We start from the raw sequence: 15473 nt of genomic DNA, 5'->3' as shown, positions 1-15473 counted from the left end.
TATACCTGTTGCAAATAAGAGAGCCAACAAGGGCACCCTGGCAGACATTTCTCAGTAGCATGAAGCTTTGTGAATTTTGACCTGTTCATAGTTTAGCTTGTCACACTGAACAGCTTTTATATAATCAAGGAAGTGTCAGAAGAACAGCCCTGCTGGAACAGGCCCAAGGCCTATCTTGTCCAGCATTGTTTCCCCAACAGTGGCCCATCAGATGCCTCTGAGAAGCCCACAGGCAGCAGAAGAGGGCATTCCCTCTCTCTTGCCATTGCTCCTCTACAGCTGGTATTTAGATACATCTTGCCTCTGAGGCTGGAGGTGGCCTATAGACCTATCCTCCAAGAATTTGTCCAAGCCCCTTTTAAAGCCACCCAAACTAGTGGCCAACACCACATCCCATGGCAAAAAATTCCATAGATTAATTATGTACTGTGTGAAAAAGTGTTTCCTTTTCTCAGTCCTAGATTTCCTGGCCTTCAGTTTCATGGAATGACCTCTGGTTCTAGTGTTGTGAGAGGAAGAAATATTTCTCTGTCTACTCTCTCCATTCATAGCTTTATACACCTCATGTCTGCACGTAGTCGCCTCTTTTCCAAACTAAAAAGCCCCAGATGCTATAGCCTTGCCTAATAAGGAAGGTGCTCCAGGCCCTTGATCATCTTGGTTGCACTCTTCTACACCTTTTCCAGTTCCACAATGTCCTTCTTAAGATATGGTGACCAGTACTGTATGCAGTACTCCAAATGTGGTCACATCATAGATTTGTATAAGCATTATAATATTAGCATTTTAAGTTTCAATCGCCTTCCTAATGATCCCTAGCATTAAATTTGCCTTTTTCACTGCTGTTGTGCATCGAGTCAACACTTTCAATGAGATACCAATACAACCCCAAGATCTCTCTCTCCTGGTCAGTCACCGACAGCGCAGACCCCATCAGTGTATATGTGAAGTTGGAGGGTTTTTGCCCCAATATACATCACTTTACACTTGCTTACACTGAACTGCATTTGCCATTTTGTCACCCATTCACCCAGTTTGGAGAGATGCTTTTGGAGCTCCTCACAATCTATTTTAGATTTCACTACCCTAAATAGTTTAGTGTCATCTGCAAATTTGGCTGCTTCGCCATTTACCTCAACTTCTAGATCATTTAATAAGTTAAAGAGCACTGGTCCCAGTACAGATCCCTGGGGGACCCCACTTCCTACTTCCCTCCATTGTGAAAACTGTCCATTAATTCCTACCCTCTGTTTTCTGGCCTTCAACCAGTTACTGATCCTTACATGAACCTGCCCCCTTATTCAATGACTGCTAAGTTTACTCAAAAGCCTTTGGTGAGAAATTTTGTCAAAAGCTTTTTGGAAGTCCAAATATATCACATCAACTGGATCACCTTTATGCACAAGTCTGTTGACACTCTCAAAGAACTCCAAAAGATTAGTGAGGCAAGACTTGCCCTTGCACAAGCCATGCTGGTTCTCCTTCAGCAAAGCCTGTTATTCTATATGTTTAACAATTTTGTCCGTAAGTATGCTTTCTATCAATTTACCCAGCACAGACATTAAGCTAACCAGTCTGTAGTTTCCCGGATCCCCTCCCACGAATCCCATTTTTACATTAGAGTTACATAAGCTGCTTTCCAGTCCTCTGGAACAAAGCTTGGTTGTAGTAGGACCACGTTACTTATTTTTGCTCAGAGATAAGCAATTTCACAATTGAGTTTCTTCAGAACATTTGGGTGGGTGCCAACTGCCCTTGGAGATTTGAAAAAAAATTTTCAAGACTGTTTAGAACATCCTCTCTTGTCACCTCAAATTGGTCCAGTGCTTCAACCTAGAGGCCTGAGAAGCTCAGTATCCTCCACCATGAAGACAGATGCAAAAAACTCAGTCAGCTTCTCTGCAATCTCCTTATCCTCCTCAATCCCTTTCACATCCTCTTCATCTAAGGGTCCAAATAAATTTATCTTCCTTTCTTTTCATTTCTCTTCCCTTGTATAGCTTCCCTGACTCTACTTGTCAGCCATGCCAGTGGCATCCTGAACTTGGTGGTACCTTTCATCCTCAGTATACATGCCAACTGAGTTTCTATTATTGTGGGTTCAAATATGTTCCATGCTTTCTGGAGTGATTTGACCCTCCAGACTTTCCCTTTCATCTTCCCTTTTACCACTCCATTTTTGAGAAGTTTCCTCTTCTGAAATCCAACACATCTGTGTTGGACTTCCTTGGGAATGCTCCACCAGCATATAAGCTGAATTGGATCACACTAGAGTCATTATCCACCAATGATTCTACAACTGAAGAGGAGAGCTGGTCTTGTGGTAGCAAGCATGACTTGTCCCCATAGCTAAGCAGGGTCTGCCCTGGTTGCATATGAATGGGAGACTTGATGTGTGAGCACTGCAAGGTATTCCCCTCAGGGGATGAAGCCGCTCTGGGAAGAGCAGAAGGTTTCAAGTTCCCTCCCTGGCTTCTCCAAGATAGGGCTGAGAGAGATTCCTGCCTGCAACCTTGAAGAAGCCGCTGCCAGTCTGTGAAGACAATACTGAGCTAGATAGTCCAATGGTCTGACTCAGTATATGGCAGCTTCCTATGTTCCTAACTCTGACATCTCGCACCATGTCCTAGGCACCGCTCAGGATTAAGTGCAATGTTGCCTTCTCTCTGGTTGTTTCTGTGACCACCTATTCTAAGGCACCGTTATATAGCATGTCTAGAAATTTGGCCTCTGTCAACACCCACACATGAACTTGTCCAGTCTATGTAAGGGTAACTGAAGTCACCAATTATTACAGCTCTGCCTCTTTGATGCCTCTCTAGTTTGCTTCTACAACTCCACATCACTCTCAGCATTTTGATCTGGAGGGCAATAGCTCATCCCTAGTAACATTTCCTTTCAGTCCCCATACTGTCACCCATAGTGATTCTGTGGAGGACTCCAGTCCTCCCAGGTTTTCTAGCTTGCTAGATTCTATCTCTTCAATATACAGTGCTACTCCTCCCCAATCTGCCCCTCCTGTTTTCTCTGTAGAGTTTGTATCCAGGAATTACAGTGTCTGTTGAACTTAAACCTTTCTAGAATTTAGGAAGAATGTACAAGAGAACATTTAATCATGAGAGACTGAATCTGAAGTCTTACAGCCCAGACACAGGTTTACCACCTCAGTGAGAAGTAGGCTTCTGTTCTAACATGTTCTAAAACATGAACCTGACAGGAAGCTTCTGTGTCTCAATGAAAAAACTGAAGTCCAAGGATTCCCCCTCCCCCGCACCCTGCATGGTATGTCTAGGTATGTCAACCAACCACATTCTTAGACAATGAACACGTGTTCCATAACACCAAGAACACTTTTTCTACATAGCAGCCTAACAGTATTAGAGGCAGATAAGAGATTCTTGCTCAACTCTACAGCTAAATCCTCCTGTACCACATCATGTAGTGTCTATGTTTTTAAAACTAGTTTATGTGTGTTGCCATTATGAAATACTTGAATATGAGGCACTTCTCTTGCGTTCCAGGTTCTTAATTTAATGTTTTCACCCCTCTTGTGACCATGTTGATAAGTAGAGAACCAGAGATATGTCTGGGGAAGATCCCACTGTTGCAGTCTGGATCTTGGCCCATGTAATGCAAGCAAAAACCAATCCAAATTCCATCTTGCTTTGACACTGCTGTTAATGGATTCCTTTTAAGCAGCACTGTTACCTAAATAACTCCATTCTTCAGCAGCTGGGGCAGTCTGGCTATGAAGGTTAATGGCACTTTTCTGGAATCAATATCTTGTTCTCCAGAACCTCAACTTATATTAAAGGCTAAGAAATCTGTTACAACTGCCAAGAAAAGCTTTTGGTGATCCATAACTTAAAATATATTTGAGCCCACAAAATTAGGAACACAGAAATACATGAAATATTCTCTATAGCTGAACAGTAAATCTACATATTCAATGACTAAAATATAAACTACTTTATGCAAACTTGGTCCTCAAAGATACAGCAAAGCTGTTTGCTGTACCCTAACCGGTTTGGGTCTGAGGTATTTAAGAGATTGCCTTCTTCATCATCAACCCCATCACCTGAAGATCATCTAGGGAGGTCCAGTTGCAGTTGCCACTGGCCTGGTTTTGAGTCACCACCAACCGAGCTTTTTCTAGGGTTGCCCCAGGACTCTGGAACGTGCTTCCTAACGAAATTAATTCCGTTTCTCTAAATGTTTTTAACAAGGACTTAGAGACATACCAGTTTAGTCAGGCTTTTAGTTGATAGTTTTAAAGCTTTGGCTTTAGAGTTTTTATTGTATTTTAAGTTTTAATTGTGTGAATGTTTTCAATGGTTTTTTATATTGTGAACCACCCAGGGACTCTTTTGTATAGGGCAGTGTACAAATGTATTAAACACACACCAACTAGACTTACCATGTATTCTTTAGCTTCACTGCCTGCCCTTCTTACAATTCAGGAGAGAGTACTGATAGTTCTGCAGTTTATCCTTGCCACAACCCTGTGAGACTAGCCACTCTTTTACCATTTATTCATTCATGCATTTTAAAGCAAGTAACCAATACTGAAAATAGTGACATGTCTAGCACCACACACAAACAAGTGTACACACAGCCTGGAATTTCAATCTAGACATTCTATCCACTAAAACAATGATTTTCAGACTTTCTGCCTTTAAAAAGCTCTGTGCCTGCTGGGATTCTAGGAATTGTTCTAAGGCATGTGCACCATTTGTATGGGGTACCAACATGTCCTGTTGAGCCCAGCTATCATCCTATGAAGTTTCTATCATCCAGAAACAGAGTGCACATTTGCTGGATCACTCCCCTTCAGCTGTGTGCATCCAAGAAAGTTCAGTAGTGGTAGACCAGCTGCCATTATTGAGCTCACCAATAAGCTTTTGAGGGAACCTAATCCATCCTATACCAACTGTTGTTAGGTTTTCCCCCTCCCTCACAAACAAATGAGGATCTTATTCAAAAGAGTCTAATTAGCAGATTCCAAACAAACTGCATAGGAAACAAAGAGTCAAAGGACAGAATTATCATCCTCTGTTTCATGGCATTTATACTGCAGGAATTTAAAATGGGCATTTGAAACTCAAGAATGTTGCAACTCAATCAAGTAATGATAAACTTAGTCTTCTCTAACAGTATCAAAACTAAGGGCACCTAGAAATCCATTGCTGTTGAGGGATCTGAAACACTTTATGCTCACAACTTAGCTGACATACAAACCCACCAAACTCAGCACAGTCTACCCTACTTGTGTTACAGAACCAGTCATCTGTAACCAAGATCTAAGGTGAGGGACAGATGCCAGGTTCCATATTAAAACTAGGGTAGGATATGCAGAGACTGGTGGGTTCATATAACATGCCCAACCTCAGCATATCTTTCCCAAGATTGGAAGTAGGGTACATGCATGTTTCCAGAACTCCACGAACCCGCCATTACTTGAAGGGCCATAGAGCCCAATCAGGGCCAGCTGAGTCAGTTATGCTGGGTTGTAGACCAAGTGCCCAGAACATAAAGGAAGAAAGGGTGGTAAACACTGTTCTTTGAGGGGGAAATCTGAATATTAAGGAATAGTAAATATTTGTGATTCGCCACAGTAATAAAGACCCAGACTGTGGAGCCCAGGGATGTCGAGCTGCGCCTTTCCAACTGATGCCCAGACATCAGTTAGACCTACTGTTTTGCTGGATTCTTGGCATAAATTAACTGAAAACAGACTTCCGACTTTTCTCTGCTGTTTTGTCACACTGTTCTGCACTTGCCTGCTGTTTTAAAGCAGTTTCATTTTTATAACACTTTGGGGTGTTTTATTTAGCAATTGCTTTTGATAGATTCCTTACTTAATCTACAATATTTGTCTTTTGAGGCAAGCATTCCCCCCATGGTTCCCTCCCCTTTTATTTAGAAAAACACACTTTAATCATGTTTAATTAAGGGATGAACATCAAACTCATTTACCGTACATTACATTCTAATTTCATTTTAATCCAAGTTATTTTTTGGACACAATATAATTGGAATTTTAAAAACTCATCTAAATAAGATTATTTTCTCTTCACCCGATTAGCAAATGATATGTAGGGTCATGGGCAGATACAATAAGGGAGTGTAGTGACCAGCCTCCCCACCCTCTAGAGCAGGGATTCTTAATGTTGGGTCCCCAGATGTTATTGGACTTCAATTCCCATAATCCCCAACCCAAGGCCACTGTGGCTGGGGATTATGGGAGTTGAAGTCCAATAACATCTGGGGACCCAATGCTGAGAATCCCTGCTCTAGAGGGTTAACAGGAAGTGAACCCTTGTCTTGACTGACAGACTGGTGAACTCCAGGGCTCAACCAATCAGTCCATCAGGTGGGTGGGACATGAGACCTGCAGGGAGCAATTCTAGGAACAAGAAAGGAAGTCTTGGCAGAGAGTATGGACTAGCCGGTAGATGTTTCTAAAAAGCTAAAAGCTTCAGAGACAACCAGTTTGTAGTAATTGAATACAAGTTTTTTTCTCTGTTCTTCACTTTTTACAAGCCTCCAAGGTTATTAACCCAGCAGGAGAAAGGAGGTGCTAGAAGGGGGGATTTCTCTAATACAAAACACATCTCAATGAGAGCTTGGCCAAACTATCAACTCCATGTGCAGGCACACACCTGGGAGAGCAATTGGTTTTATTCTTGCCTATTAGGAAGGGGAGCAGATTTTTGTGTTTGCCCAATACCCAGTTACAGAGGGACCTTGGACAAAAGCACTCGATCCAATTGTCCGGCTCTCTGCAAGTCTTAAGAGTGCTTGGTGGCAGTGATATTAGCCTAAAAGAACTCTCTTAGCTTTTCTGAGTTTGGAAAATTAACAATTTTTAATTGTTTGTGGGCAGCTTCTCTGAGCAAGCTGCAGAAATGACTCATTGCTGATATGAGTCATCCCTAAGCTAGTTGACTGAGAAGGCTGCAAGGAGCTGGTTAAAACCAGTTCAGGAAGTTTATTCATTAACTGACCTGAGTCAGGAAAGAAAAATATTTTCACTACCCACAATCCACTACAGCAAGTCATAGATGGGCATCCATGGAGGGGGGGCGAGCGGGCAAAGGAGGGAGATGCCGCTGTGCAGTTGCCACATGGACTGTGCGTAGTGGCTCCTGTCGCGGGAGCTGCGGGCCCGCGGCGCCTTGGTGGGCGCCCACCCGTGGCCCTTCCTGCTGCTGCCCTTGGTGGTCATGGTCGCGCTGGGCGCCGGCTTCGTCTTCCTGGGCAGACAAGCCATGACCAACGACTGTGAAGGGCAGTTCACACCGTACAGGGGCCCGGCCAAGGGAGAGCTTCATCCAGAAACGCTTCCCGACCAACGACCGCGAGCACTTCTCCGCCCAGAGGCGTCTGTATTGCCTTTATGCTTTTGTTTTAAATTTTTAATCAGATTTAATATATTTTTTCCACTTAATATCTTAACTGTGTCTTTTTAACCAGCTTGTGTTTAAATTTTTGCTGTAAACCGCCTTGGGATTGCTTTAATGAAAGGCAGTATATAAATTTAACAATAAATAAATAAATAAATAAATAAATGTGCAGATTGAACAAGCTAGTAGAAGCCCCAATCTTGACTTCTGGTTTCCAAGCCATTAATTCACACTGCATTCCAAGCCATTAATTCACACCCTTTTAAATACATCTCCACAACTACCAGATGCATCAGTTGAGCAAATTCAGCCATTCCATTGGCCAGATTGTGCATGGTGGCTACAAACTGCACCATTTCAGATTCTTTGCCTATGTTGTTCTAAATGAGAAGTAGAGAATCAAAATGAGTCATCACCAGCAGAACCTATCTGTAGACTGTACAAACATGAGTCCCAAATTTTAATTATGGGGAAGACAGGAGGCTAACATGAAACCCACATAAAGGTTTAATGGTACAAATTATGTCATAGGTTTTGGTAGGAGAGAGAAGGCTACATGTTCTGAAAAAGGAACTGTGTACAGAAACTGAAATCGGAACTGTGAACAGCTTCTAATGCAGTGATTTTTATTCTCTTCAGCCAGCACGCAAACATTCCTGAAACACAGCCCAATTATAGCAAAACCAGGAAGGCCTGTAGTAACTTAAAAACTAATGTTTCTTTGACACAAGCTTTTGTGGGACTTTTGAATTTGAACCCACACTTTAAGACAGTATTAGGAACACCCAGTTTGAAGAATTACCTACACAGTTGATGAAAAATGCCCTTTAGTTAACTTTAGTAGCTATCTGAACTCATGCCAAGGCTTGGCCCATGAATGCAGCTTTTATCCCATGACACAGAAGGAGTCTGAACATAAGGAATGCCAGCAGTAACAAATTCCTAATTTTTGAACAGAGTTTATCTGGCTGTGTTTTCAACATGGCTATCATTTTGATTACTTGAAGGTGAAATAATCCACTCTTACTGTTTTCTACACCACATTGCTACAAGCCGGAGCCCTGAAAAATCAACATCTTAGGTTTCTTCTACACCATCAGCAGTGGTGTAGATGCAGCTACATCATTGCTCTATAGCCTCCATGATGCTTGAAACAGATACCACGAAATCAGCAAATAAATCTGTAGTTTACATAATTACTTTTCAAAGATCGTTGTACATTAGTTCAGGCTCACACCTCTCCCTTCCAAGTGATCCGTGTCAAGACTGCAGCTCTAACCTGGAGAATTCCAATTGCAACCCAGACCAAAGCTTCAGCAACATGACTGGTGTCAAAGCTAGTCTGCTCACTACTTCGCCTTAACCTTTTTTTTTTTTAAACATACCAAACCACTAGAATGTGAGAGCACAATTGACTGAGAGGCCATAGCTCAGAAGTGGAAAGTGTTTTACATATATGGTTAACTCCCTGCCACCCCTGCTAAGAAAGGCCGGAGAAGTGATCCCTCTCATTACCAGGTTTCCAAAGCCACGGCCACAGTACTGGGCTAGATCTCTCTCTCTCTCACTGTGTTCCTCTCATTCTAAGAACAGTGCATTTACACAATACTGTTACAGCCTATTCATGCTGCTACAAAGCTCCTGGACTCAATATTCAAAGATATGCAGTAGGATTAACATGATTTTGTCCAGATTATTAAACAAGCTACACTCTTAGGACCAGATGTTTTCTCCAATACGGGTTTCTCAGTTTCAGCAGGATAATGGCAAGTCTACATTAAACCCAGATTAATTCCAAAATTAAGCCCTGATTAATTCTGTTCCATACAGTTTATTTAAAATTAAATCTGTTCATGTACTACTTTAAAATAAAAGGGGCAGCATCCAGACTAAGTCCCATTGAAATATTTGGACTTAAGTTAGTCATGACTAACTTGTCTCATCAATTCCAGTGGTAATGTGTCATGACTAGTCTGGACGATTTTAAATACACCAACTTGATAAGCAAGTATTGCATGTATTTCCCCAATGTTTCTATTTTGTGTGCAAGACATACACTTGTCTCCAATAGCTTAACGTTTGCTGAAATGTTACATTTCAGTCTAGGGCAGGCTTTCAACTGAAGTGGGGCAACAGTGAAGCCCAACATGGATGGACTGTGCACCCCAGAAATCTCTGCATACAGCCATTCCTCAGCAAACAAGGTGGTGTGGAAAGGATTCCTTGTAGGCAAACATTTTATGTTTTTTGCATTTACCTTGCAATAATTATGTCATAATCAGACAGAAAATAAAGTTTCATGTTACCTGCAACAGTACAGGCAAGGGTTTGGACTGAGACAATTCAAGTAGTGTTCCATGCAAGCAGCAAAAGTGCACAGCTCCACTTGCACTCACTTTCAGAAGCCTCCTTCATTGGCCCTGCATTACTCTGGCTCTCAGTACAGGGAATGAGACTTCATAGCAGCCTCATCCCTTCTGCAGAGCCCCATAAAAGAGGGACCTATGCAGAGGATAGGATCATATTCCAGTACTTGAGCCCTTTGTGCTGGGAAGCTCCACTCCAAAGAACTTTCAGAAAGTTATACAAACTTAGAATTCATGCAAATGGATTATGAGATTTAAATGCAGAAAGGGAATCTCTGCCCCTTATGTGATATTCTTACTTGGCTGAACTTATGAGTTGCATCCTATTTATTGTACTCCTCCAACGCAGGGGAGTTATCACATGTCTTCATGAGACACTTCTTGCTCTTTGGCCTACTAGCTCGCCTTCACACAGGAGCAAAAAGCAAACATTTGTGTTCCATTTCTTGGGTCTCATCTAATCTTTTTTGTTAGTACTTATTTTGCTATTTTAGATTGTGGGTTGCTTCAGGTCACTTGGGAGGTTGATGGCCAACTCCAGCTTTTATTATTAAGCTTCTGGACTGTGATGGCCATACCACATCCTTTTCCTTCCACTAACGCTGGGGAGACGGCAGGAATAAGTGGCAAAATAAAGAGGAAAGGCAACTAGCCAAGCCCTCATTCTCAAGGAATGCTGAATCATGAGGGCTGCAACAATACACACTTAGGCCCTGGGTTCCAGTAAAGCAGATGACCCAGATCAGAGCAACATTTGTTAGCCACCCTGTAACAAATTGTTCTCTGGGCAGATGACAATACAAGATTAAAACATACAATTTAAACACACATTAAATCATAATAGACAAAAGGAGAGAATAAAATATAAAAAATACAAAGCAGTTTAGAAACTCATTTTAAAGTTAGTTAAAATCCAAGCCAAATCTGATCTGAAAACCAGAGTTTTAAAGGCCTGGGTGAAGAAAAAGGTCTTAACCTGGCACCTAAAAGAACTAAGTGATGGAGCCAGGCAACCCTCACTGGCTAGGCTAGTCCATAAACAGGGTGCAACCAGTGTTCTCTAATTTTTCTCATCTGTGTACGGAACGAGTTTTGTTCTGGGCAACAGTATCAAGGCAGTGTGCGCGCACATGCATTCAGAGTGTGACCTCTCTGATTCAACCTGAACAGAATCTAAAATTGACTGAGCAGACATCAAAAAACATGTGAGCATGCGCTCACTGGAAACACTGGATGCAACCACCAAAAAGGCCTCTCCTTACTAGCCTCCCCTGCCTTGCTTCATTTGGAAGGGGCACTCAGAGTAGGGCCTCCGAAGAAGGCTTTAAAGTCCGGGTTGGGACTTACGGTGCAAGGCACTCTCTCAGGTAACCGAGTCCCAAGCCATTTAGGGCTTTTAAGGTTAAAATCAGCACTTTGAATTGGGCCTGGAAACAGACTGGGAGCCAGTGCAGCTGATGAAGTACTAGCATAATATGCTCAGAATGTCTAGTCCCAGTAAATAAAGTTTGCAGCATTATTTTGTACCAGCTGCAGTTTCTGGACCGTTCTCAAAGGCAGGCCACATACAAAGGCATTGCAGTAATATGAGAGGTTGCATGAGTAACTGCAGCCAAGCTATCTCTGTCCAGGTAAGGTCACAGAGTATCAGCTGAAGCTGATAAAAGGTGCTCCAAGCCACAGAGGCTACTTGAACCTCTAGTGACCGTGCGGGATCAATGAGCACCCCTAGACTGTGAATCTGGTTCTTCGGGGGAGTGCCACTCCATCTAGAACAGGCTGATCATCATTTACCTCGGCAAATGAGCCACTGACTGGTGGTCAAAATAAGTCCTTGCATAAGGGTGCCCACATAATCCTGCCTAGCCATGTACAGTTTCATTCATTCATGTATGTAAGTAACATTTTTATACCACCCAAAGCTTGTGTCTCTGGGCGGTTTACAACAAAGCAAAATAAATGACAACAGAAAAGGTTAACACATTACAACAATTTAAAGTGTTAAAACAATATTAACAAAATGTTAACACAATTAAAATAATATTTAATTAAAAGCCTGGGTGAACAGATGCATCTTTAAAGACTTTTTTAAAGTTGTCAGAGATGGGAAGGCTCTTATTTCAGCAGGGAGCGTGTTCCAAAGCTTTGGGGCAGCCGTGGAGAAGGCCCATATCCGAGAAGCTACCAGATGAGCCGGTGGCAACTGCAGACGGACCTCTCCTGATGATCTCAATGGGCAGTGGGGTTGATGATGAAGACGGCATTCTCTTAAATACCCAAGGCCCAAGCCGTTTAGGGCTTTATCGGTAACAACTAGCACCTGGTATTTTGCCCAGAAACTTATCGGCAGCCAGTGTAGTTCTTTCAATACCAGAACAACATGGTCTCTCCGAGATGACCAAGACCAACCTGGCAGCCACATTCTGGATCAACTGTAGTTTCTGGACTACACAGAAGGACAGCCACACATAGAGCGCATTGCAGTAATCCAGTCTGGAGGTTACTGGCATATGTACCCCCACTGTTCCCTCTAAGGCATGTGCTCAAACATTTTTTGATGTCCACTCAGTTCATTTCAGATCCCGCTCAGGTTGAATCAGTAAGGCTCCACCCTGAATGCATGTGTGCACACACTGCCTTGATACTGCCACCCAGAACAAATCTAATTCCACACACAGATGAAGAAAATTAGAGAGAACACTGTGTACTACTGTTCCAAGGTTGTTTATCTCAAGATACAGCTGGTGTATCAGCCATAGCTGATAGAAGGCACTTCTGGCCGCTGCCACAACCTGCGACACAAGGGAGAGGCTTGGATCCAGAGGCTTGGATCCAGAAGCACCCCCAGACTGTGTACCTGTTCCTTCTGAGGAAGTGTGACCACGTCCAGAACAGGCAGATCAAACTCATCTCCCGAGTTTCAACCAGGAGTATAATGAGTACCTCCGTCTTATCTGGATTCCGTCTCAGTTTGTTATCCAGCCTCCAGCCCATCACCATCTCCAGGCAGGCATTTTGGGAGGTTATGCCCTCTCCTGATGATGTTGACATGGAGAAATAGATTTGGGTGTCATCAGCATACTGATAGCACCCTGCACAAAAGCTCCTGATGGTCTCTCCCAGCAGTTTCATGTGGATGTTAAAGAGCAAGGTCTCCCAGTAGTTATTCATTTAGGAGAGGAGAGCTGGTCTTGTGGCAGCAGGCATGACTTGTCCACATAGCTAAGCAGGGTCTGCCCTGGTTGCATCTGAATGGGAGACTTGATGTGTGAGCACTGCAAGATATTCCCCTCAGGGGATGAAGCCGCTCTGGGAAGAACAGAAGGTTCCAAGTTCCCTCCCTGGCTTCTCCAAGATAGGGCTGAGAGAGATTCCTGCCTGCCACCTTTGAGAAGCCGCTGCCAGTCTGTGAAGACAATACTGAGCTAGATAGACCAATGGTCTGACTCAGTATATGGCAGTTTCCTATGTTCCTATGACACCACCTGGAATCAGTCCAAGAGACAGGAGAAGAACCACTGCAAAGCAGTGCCTCCCACTCCCAACCCCCTCAGACGCTCCAGAAGGATACTATGGTCGATAGTATTAAAAGCTACTGAGAGGTCCAAAAGGACCAACAGTCTCACACTCCCTCTGTCAATTCTCAATCGAAGATCATCCATCAGGCTAACCAAGGCAGTCTCCACCCCACAGCCCACCTGAAAAGCCAGTCTGAAATAGGTCTAGATCAGGCCTGCTCAATTAGACTAGATTGATTAAGTGCCATCAAGTCGGTGTCGACTCTTAGCGACCACATAGATAGATTGTCTCCAGAATGATCTGCCTTCAACTTGGCCTCTAGAGTCTCTCAGTGGTGCATTCATTGCTGTTGTAATAGAGTCCATCCACCTTGCTGCTGGTCATCCTCTTCTCCTCTTTCCTTCAACTTTCCCCAGCATTATAGACTTCTCAAGGGAGCTGGGTCTTTGCATAATATGTCCGAAGTATGATAGTTTGAGCCTGGTCATTTGTGCCTAGAGTGAAAATTCTGGATTGATTTGTACTGGATGAAAAGCATGCAAATAACTAGCACAAGAAAGCAATTCATCTACAGAAACCAAATTGATGCATACCACAGGTCATGAATTAAAAGCAGGTGAGCTTTAAAGCTGTCCTAATCACTTGTTTAGGCCATTTTTCTTCTCTGGCAATAGTCCTTTGCACACCACCCCAGATCTCTGACCCATGAGCCTTGAAGTTGATCAGTGGATATGTAGCATGAACACACGGAGCACAAACCAAACAGAAAGTCTTCAGCTCAAAGAAACATTAAGGCCTACACAATCAGATAAGCAGACAGCTGGCATTTTACATTTTAAACTTCACATAGTAAACAAACCTTTGGACTTACCTACAGAGAATACAGAACCATTTTTGTCAAAGGCACAAACAGCACTGGAACCTCCACACTCTGCGACAGTCCCACAGAGATCTATTTTATATCGTGTGCTGGTATCTGGATCAACAGCTTCCCATTTAGAACTGAAAAGGAGGAGAGAGAGAATTGGTTTTCACTCATCTACATTGATTAATACACATTTCAGCCCAGGCTATTCAGAAGATCTTAAAGATAACAGCCTTTTTGCTCATATTTGTGTTGTGAAGATTCTTCCATTGCACTACTGGCAAATGCAGACTCTGGATCAACATAGGGAAATTTTATTGCTATGTCACCATTTTTTTTGGAGAGATTTCAAGTTATAGTTTGAAGTCATGTATGCGAGATAAGGATTCTCTTTTACTACCACAGCCAAACTGTTGATCAGTAGGAAAAGCCATCTTTTGAAACCTTTGTTTTAAAGAACATTAAGTATATGTGAAAAAATAAGATTTGCAGGATCTGGACGTGTTAGCTGGTTCTAAACAGTAAGCTAATCAAGACTAATAAATGGTGTGCTGGAAGTCAGCATGGATGCAGAGGTAACAAAAGGCAGGTGGTAATCATGCAATGACAGAAATGTGCACAGAGTACAGTTGTGTTCTAGACACTGAGGCAGACATAATGTCTACCCAGTCTTAAACACAGGGAATTGCTTCCATACCAGTGAAAAACCCCAACATGCTATTGCATAATTTGGAACAGGTTACAAATTCCAGGTGAGAAGCAAGCCTTAGTACAGTTTAGTAGCTTTCTATAATCTCCATGCGCCCAAGTGCATGTAGTGTTACTGGCATGCAGAAGTCACAGACATCTGGGCCAATGCGCATGATGAAAAGCTTTGATTGTTACCACTTCCATATGGAACAAGCTGTGGGTGGTACTCCCATGGATATAGCAATATTCAAAACAGCCCTAGTTCAGCTCAACTTGACTGAAACGCATACTCCCTGGATCTACTCTCTAACCCTTCCCCATACGAGGCAGCATCCAGAAGCAAGCATAACTTGTCCCCTTAGCTAAGCAGGGTCTGCCCTGGTTGCAAATGAAAGGGAGACTAAGTGTGAGCACTGTAGGATATTCCCCTTAGGGGATGGAGCCACTCTGGGAACAGCAGAAAGTTCCAAGTTCCCTCCCTGTCATCTCCAAGATAGGGCTGAGAGAGATTCCTGCCTGCAACCTTGGAGAAGCCGCTGCCAGTCTGTGTAGACAGTACTGAGCAAGCTGGACCTATGGTCTGACTCAGTATATGGCAGCTTCCTATGTTCCTAGTGTTGCGTTAAC

At 43.0% G+C, this 15473-nt stretch overlaps 1 protein-coding gene across 1 annotated transcript in view; it reads right to left on the bottom strand.

Moving 5' to 3' along the window:
* The window catches only part of IGF2R (insulin like growth factor 2 receptor), a 138276-nt gene that overhangs the window by 109578 nt on the left and 13225 nt on the right, over positions 1 to 15473 (bottom strand). The window contains exon 2 of the mRNA XM_053294828.1: positions 14163 to 14293. Within this exon, the coding sequence (XP_053150803.1) occupies positions 14163 to 14293 (131 nt within the window). The remainder of the gene's footprint in view (positions 1 to 14162; positions 14294 to 15473) is intronic.

This window comes from Hemicordylus capensis, chromosome 1 (genome assembly GCF_027244095.1).
Source record: "Hemicordylus capensis ecotype Gifberg chromosome 1, rHemCap1.1.pri, whole genome shotgun sequence".
NCBI classification, from domain to species: Eukaryota; Metazoa; Chordata; class Lepidosauria; order Squamata; family Cordylidae; genus Hemicordylus; species Hemicordylus capensis.
This window is presented reverse-complemented; position numbering and strand designations above follow the sequence as displayed.